Here is a 7690-nt window from a genome sequence, read left to right on the forward strand (position 1 = left end):
CCTCCAGCTGTGCCATTCCCGCCAGGAACCGCTAAACCTGCTCTCCAGCCCATGCACTTTTCTCCTCATCCAGCCACCATCGCCTCTTCGTTTCCTAACTTGTTTCCCTGCTTCCAGGTCTGTCCTCCTCCAGGCCTCACTCTGCATCGGGCCTGAGTGACGTTTCCAAAATGGACCTTTGATCAAGATCGTTGGCTCCAGTGTTATCACTAAAATCCTTCCTGTGGCTTAGACGGGCCCTGACCTTGGTCTGCCTTTCCACAGTCATGTCTTACGACTCCAGGCTCAAGCACTGAGGCCCAACCATCCTAGTTTGCTCACTTCCTTCAGTGTTTGTGCTGTGACAGAGGGACTTCCCTTTGGCACTTTCCTCTCTCCCTCATATTTCCTCCACCTCTCTTTCCCTGGCTATACTGACCCTGTAGATCCCTGTGGAGATATTAACTAGGATAAGTGTTTCAAGGTCTGGGTGGTTCTTATTAAATGCTGTCCTTGCTAAATGTTCAACTGCAGCACAGTATTTTGCAGGCAGCTATAACTTGATGAGCTTGGTGGAAACCCAACCAGCCAAGTTTAGCCAATTGCAAAGAAGAAATAAGCATGTAATTAACCAAGTAGTGTATATAAGCAATGGTTAAGCCACTTACCTAAGAGACAGCTTTGGGTGTGAATCCCCTGTCCTTTACAGCTCAATGAACTAAAACTACCTAAAGACAATCACTACTGGTTCTTGAATAGAACACCACAAGCGGCAAACCCATTGCTTTTGGTAACAGAGACATTACTTGTGTAGGAAGTGTTCCCTGAATCGAAGACTGGCTCAGCTGCCCCTTAATACAGCTCTTTTCAGTTGTTCAGCTCTTTGCAGTTGGCTTGTTGTTTGTTTATCTTTCTTCTCCCCCTGAACTGTAATCAGTTCGAAGGCAGGGACCCTGGCATCTGGGTCATTTCACTGTTCTCAGGACCTAGCATGGAGTGTGGCATGTAGCAGATGCTCAATAAATATTGAGTCACTGCTTACATGAGTAAGTTAAAGAACTGAACATGTGGAAACAAATGAAGACCAACCAAAGGAAATAAGCAAAGTTTATCTATTCAGAGTATAACAAGGGAGCCAGCCACCATCACTTGTCTTTTGGGCAGACTCAAGGCAGCCAAACTTTGAAACTTTGGCAGAGGAGCAGCCAAGTTTCATAGTGGAAAGAAGGAAGGCGTCAGGTGTGCCCTGACTGAAGCTTTTGGCATGGGCAAGCTGTAGGCTGGCCAGCTAGAAAGGGGAGTATCCGATTTAATTGGTTAGGGGTGGATAGGTGACTTTCTGTTGTTGGTCCTAAGTTGGAAGCATGGACAAAAATTAGGGAAACTGAGTTATTAGCCAAGTTTTGCCCATTTGAAGCCAACTCTTACAGGGGTTACTGTTTGGCTTTCTGGACTTGTTATGAGACCTAGCTAACTGGCCTTTTGCAAATAGGACTTACGGAGAGCAGTCTGGCTTCCTGGGCTGATTACTCTAGACAATGGATTGGTTTCCTAGGCTGGTTGCTTTATTTTTCTATATGGCCTGGCCATCGCCCATTTGTATATTCAGTCTCTTAAATTGAAATTTATTAGCATCATCTGTACACCTTACTTTGTATTGTGCTGATTATGTGGTGCCTCATGTACTCGTAACCATACCTCTGTGGGGTAGATATTACCATTTCTGCTTAACCTTGATCACTTCAAAGCTCATGCCATTTACATTGTCTGTCTTCTGCTCTCCTTGATGCCTTAGGTTGTCTCCCACACCCCACTCTCCACCCAAGTTAACTAAGGACAGGGTTTTGGGGGTTCTCTTCAAGCCCAAGGTTGCCATCTTCCCAGGCACATCATTATCTTTGCTCAGTTCCTTCCACAACATTAGATTCCCAGTTCTGGCTTTCGTCATCTTCAGTGACCTTCAGCTCCAGCCCTCTTTGGTCACCCACGCCTTAACCGTCAAGCACATCAGTCATCGTCACCAGGAAAGGCCTCTTCTCTGATGGACAAACACTATCATCCACTCTGTGATTGAAATAACATCCTTTCCCTTCGTCCTCCCAGGAAGTAATCCATTCTGGGTAAGGGCATTATGGTAGATTTCAAAATACTTTAAATACTTTCTGGTATTTTCTAAGATGTTGTCAATGTATAACATGAATAATACTCCCCAAGCCCTCTAAATATTATTTTTTAGTCTTTAAAAATGTGTCATCCACCTGACCACCCAGCACTTTCTCTCCTTGAGGGAACAGGGAAGGACAGAAGTCTGTGTAACATTATATAGTCACAGTCACAGTGCAATCAGGACCTCTAATGATGAAGTTCCTTTCATCATTATGGTAAAATTAAGTTACCGTCATTAATTGGGAAGGTTTGCAAAGATCATGACAAATACAGTTGATATATAGAAATCATATTTGAGTGGCCATGTTCCAATATGCTGTATATATGGTGGTTAATTTTATGTTTTTTCTTGGCTAGGCCATGTGCCTAGCCAAGGTGCTTGGTCAAACACCAGACTAGATGTTGCTGTGAAGGTATATTTTTAGATGTGATTAACATTTAAATCAGTAGACTTTGATTAAGCAGATTACCCTTCATACTGTGGGTGGGCCTCATCCAATCAGATAAAGGCCTCAAAAGAAAAGACTGAGGTGCCTTGAGGAAGAAGGAATTCTGCCTCCAGACTGCCCTTAGACTCAAGATGGCAGCTGGGTCTCTGACCTACTGGCCTGCCCTCACAATCTCGTGAGCCAATTCCTTAAAATTTCTATCTGTTCCCATCCTATTGCTTCTGTTTTTCTAGGGAACCCTGACCAATGCACTGGGTAAGGGCCATATGTACTGAACAAAAACCCCTTGGCACAGCACAAGTGAAGATCAACAGGACCCACCTCTGTAAATTGCTTCCTCTCTGCCCCCAGCCATTAGTCTTCCCCACCTCTACCTCCTCCTCATTAAATCAGGCACAGCATCTGATAACACTCATTTATGGTTGTTGACTAAGAGGTTATTCTCTATAGGTGGTTTTCACCCTGTGTGCAATGTCATTAGCATTTTAGGCTTCTTATTTCCCTGTTGAGGAAGGAAGAGCCCTAACATTATCCTTGAATAAAGAATGTTCCACTAACTGGTAAAAGATGTATTTATCAAAGAGATGTATTTATCATAAGGCATCCTAAAAGTAAATGTCTTAAGCTTGGGGGTGGAGGCATGCCAGGTTATGGAATCTTAAGTTTATATAATTTGAAGTCCCTAGTTAGAGAAAAGAATAGAGAGATATCTGACTTCTGCAATTTCCAGTGATATGTGATCCTATGAATGCATTGGGATGGCCCTGCCCAGGGCTTTGGAGGGAAGATGTACAAGTGAGGGGCTCTGGAGCTTCAGTTTTATGAGCTTCAGGGTAAGTCTCCCTCTGCTTGCGGGCTTCTAAGCGCAGGGACAGGAAGAAGGGCTTTGGCCTCTCAGCTTGGTTGCTGGCCTTGTCCCAGCGGCTGGAGAAAGATACATTTCTCTTCCTCCAGATCCAGAGCACCCCTTCCCTCCAAGCCCTGCCAGCAAGAGTTGCCAGATCCTTGTCCCACTTCCATCCCTTCCCTTGCTCCACTTCTCTGTCCTAACCCCTTGCCCCAGAGGTTCCAGGGCCTCTTTGCACGCCTTTGCACACTGTTTTTTTAGGGAGTGTCCAGTGACATTTCAGATGACAACCTGTAGCCTGCCTTGTCTTCCACCCTGCAAATGCAAATGCCTGTCTGTACTTCCTGAAGCTTTTCAGTCTCTGAGGACAGCATTTCTGACTGTGGGAAAGGTGGTATAATTGCAGCTGCTTCCTGAGTGGGCTCTTTCCTCTATGGTTCTTTCTCCACAACTATGGACAGCAGGCAGCACCCCCCCCGCCCCCCCGCTTCCAGCCTCGTCGGACTTCCGAACACTGAGCGTCTCTCTCTCACAGAAGCACACTCATGCTGTTCAAAGCGGTGGTTCTCTCACTGTGCCCAGAGATAAGTATTTTTGGATCGTTTGCTTTCATGTATTCACAGAGCCTCTGATTTACTAGCACCTTCTCTCCTCCTTCTGGGAGAGAAGCTCAATGACTAGGTGGAAATTTCTGCCAATTCCAGGGGGCTGACATGCTCAGGGTCCCTCTCAGCTCTGCATTCCTGCATCGTCAGCACCACTGGGCTCAGCTGTACCCCACATTTCATGGCAGTTCCTTCCCTTCCGCTCCCATGGACTGCAATCAGGGCTTTTTTTCTTTTTTTATGTTACCCAAGAACCACACACACAGACATATATGTGTCATAGACTTTACTGAACAAGTAGGAACAACGGAGTTGTTTTATATCACAGCAAAACACAAACAAGTTAAATTAAGTAAGTATGATTCTCATTTCTTACAACCACTTTTGGCAATTCCTCTCTTGCCTCCTTTCTCCTCAGACATGGTTCTCTGCTAAGTTATTTGCTATGTCTTTCCCCTCATCCCTTACTCCCTCTGAAGGCAGAAGTAACCTCATTCCACTCAGATTAAAAAGCAACAACAAAACAAGTCCTTAATTCTGCTACACTTTAAGTAAAAAGTAGAGAAAAATGAAGAAAGCAGAAGCCCTCGCTATTATGCAAAAATAAAATGGACCCCTCTCTTTCACACAGTGAAGTGCTTCAGCAGTAGACACACACACGCACACCGCCGGCCTTGCCTCAGAAGGGTAGAAGCCTCCTGGGGTCCCCAGTGACACTCCATCTCCCTCTATTTTCTCATTTCATTTTCTCCTCTTGGATCCCAAAGCCTGTCAGGGGAAAAGCACCGCTCCTTGTTCTCGCTTCATGAAAGTCCATGGCCTGGTACCACCCTGAATAGTGGGGCAGGAAAGGCACAGACCCGGAGAGATCCGAGTGGTGGACGAAAGTTCTGCTAGGAGCGTGAAGGTTTATTTAGGAACAAGGAAGATGACCGTGTGATGGAAAGCCACTTGTAGACCCCATGCTATGCACTCCACGGGCAGCCTCAAAACTTTCATTGCAGAAGGCTAGCCCAAGACAGATTCTAAACCTAGACGCCCGGGTCCTGCAGCTCGGCCCCTGCCCTGAGCTTCTCCAGCTCTTCGCTGCTGTAGCCTGTGGGGCATGGCTGGTACTTGGTACCTGCAGCTTCTGTCCATGAGGAGCAGTGATGATGCCATAGGCTGCAGATGCCATAGACAGCAGCCAGAATGCCTGCCCCTAAAATCAAATGCCAGCAGAAGAAGATGGTGAGGAAGGCGAGGTCCACGGGGTTTTCTGACCTCCAGGGCTGCCCGGAGGGAGGAACGTACAGCACCATGCAGATCTGCAGCAGCCAGGTGCTGAACACCAGCCCCATCCAGGACTTGAGCACCCAGAGCGGGGGCTGGTCAGGGACCCAGACCTCGATGAGGAGCACCAGGCCGACCAGCAAGGCAGGCACTATGAAGAGAACGTGCAGGCGGATCTCCAGGCCGTCCTTGTGCTCAATGTGGGCTGCCATCAGCAGCGCCAGCATACAGCAGGCCAGGGCCTCGGCTGCTCGCTCCAGCTTCATGCTCTGCCGTGCCAGGCACGACTGGCTCACAATGTCCACCACGCCACTGAGCAGGAAGAACCCATACATGGTGACATGCTGCCAGTTGTTGGAGAACAAGAATGGCCGCCGAGGGTCCTCCCAGTCTATTATCTTCAGCCGGTTGACTCCTGGGGGGTAGAAGAACTCAGACATGATGCCAGTCAGGCTGATAACGACCTTCACCATTCCTTCCACAGGTACCTGCTTCCACCAACTGTGTCCTCGCTTCTCCCTTGGGGGTAGAGGAGGCTTGAAAAACCTCTGTCCCCGTAGCAAGGCCAAGGATGCCAGCACTGAGTAGTAGAGTGAGTAGAGGAGGAAGATCACCCCTGGCAGCAGGTGACCCTCAAGGTTCCCCATTGTCTGTGCGTGTGTGTGTGTGGCCGGGTCAACAGGGCAAGAGCTGAAAGATGAGCAGCAACCTCACAGGACTCTCCTCCCGAGCAAGCCGTGGCTGCTTCAGAGCAGTGGAGAGATTTTCCTGACCCAGCCCCACCCCAGCCTCCCACACTTGGAAAGGCCTGCCTCCCTGTGCTGGAGGCACCTGAGTCCCTCCCAGGGTGGGTCTCCTGCAGGCTGAGGCTTCACCTCACTCTGTTCCTCACTTAGATGGGCTACGCCTGGAATTGCCACCTCTGCCCCTCGCAGCTGTAAGGGTTTAACCTTTATCTCACCGCCATTTCACAACGCCCCACAACAAAGAGCGGGAGGGAAAGAGCTCAGGCATTCCAGCAAAAAAGGGTGGTGGCTGTCTCTCTTCTATGACTGTGTCTACGTGCTGGGCACATTGCATGTTTTTTTCTCAATTAAATTGCTCAGCAACTCTATGAGGGAGTTATTGTTAAGCAAATTTTACAGGTGACATCAGGACTCAGAGGGGTGAAGGGTACCACACGATAACACACCTAGCAACCAGCACAGCAGAGCCAGGAAGTGGTCCCAGGTCTGTTCATCTGTTTACAAAGTCCTGAGTTTGTGCACAGCAAAGGGACTGAATCTCAGCTCCAACATTGCAAGTTTCTGGATTATAGTCAAGTTACTTTGTCCTTTTTGACTCCAGTTTCCTGATCTGTAGAATGGGAACAGTAATAACTTCATAGATTTGTTGTGAAGGTTAAGTAGAATGATGTATGTAGAGTGTCTGATACAAAATAAATACTCAATAAATGGTAGTGATTATTTGTAATTTTACTATTGTTATTACTAACATTCCTTGCTAAATTACTATGATGTAGAAGTTGTGCAAGTATTTCTATGAATGATACCAAGGCAGGAATCATAGAGAAAGTAAAAACCATAATTCTTTTAAAAATTATGATGTTTTTATTAATAGAGATTAAACATCACAATTAACATTTTATTTATATATTAAATTGCTGTTAACAAATTTTAAAAGAAAAATAAACTGTAAATTTTACTCCATATATAACAAAATTTTAGTCTCCTTACAATATCAAGAGTTCTTACAAATAAAAAAGTTAAAAATGATCTATTCGGTAGGAAAATGGACAGTGACATAAAGTGGCTATTCATTGAAGAAAAACTGTAAATGCTTACTAAACTTATGAAAACAAGATAGTAAATCTCACTGGTATGTGAATGAATAATAAAATCTTCATGATACCTGTTATGAGTTGAAAGTTTGTCTGCCCTCACTGTTTGTATGCTGATGCTTTAACTCCCACTGTGATGGTATTTGGAGGTGGGTCCTTTGGGAGATGATGGTTTAGATGAGGTCTCGAGAGTGTAACCCTCATGATGAGATTAGTGCCGTAAGAAGAGAAAGATGTCTCAGAAGAAAGTGTTTGCTGTGGTTACTGGGTAGAGTGTTTATATATATATTTGATATGGTTGGTTCATTGTGTTGTTCAAGCCTTTTATTTCCTCACTTACTGTCTGTCTGCTGATTCGCCCATGTGCATACACCGAGGAAAGGCCATGTTGAGCACAGGGCGAGAAGATGGCTGTCTGCAAGCCAGGAAGAGGGCTCTCATCAAAACCTAGTCGTGAGGGCACCCTGATCTCCGACGGCCAGCCTGTAAAATATCTTCCAGCCTATGAACATTTGCAGTGTAAGCTACCCAG

The 7690-nt window shown here is 46.2% G+C and overlaps 1 protein-coding gene across 1 annotated transcript; it reads right to left on the reverse strand.

Annotated features, from left to right (window-relative positions):
- Positions 1–5077: 5077 nt before the first annotated feature.
- On the reverse strand, positions 5078–5965 carry LOC129073578 (transmembrane epididymal protein 1A-like). The gene has a single exon (XM_054577238.1). It carries the CDS (start codon positions 5963–5965, stop codon positions 5078–5080), a length of 888 nt encoding a protein of 295 aa, XP_054433213.1.
- Positions 5966–7690: the final 1725 nt, after the last annotated feature.

Source organism: Pteronotus mesoamericanus, unplaced genomic scaffold (assembly GCF_021234165.1).
Source record: "Pteronotus mesoamericanus isolate MK-2021 breed Mesoamerican mustached bat unplaced genomic scaffold, CSHL_Meso_final contig_116, whole genome shotgun sequence".
In the NCBI taxonomy this organism is placed as follows: Eukaryota; Metazoa; Chordata; class Mammalia; order Chiroptera; family Mormoopidae; genus Pteronotus; species Pteronotus mesoamericanus.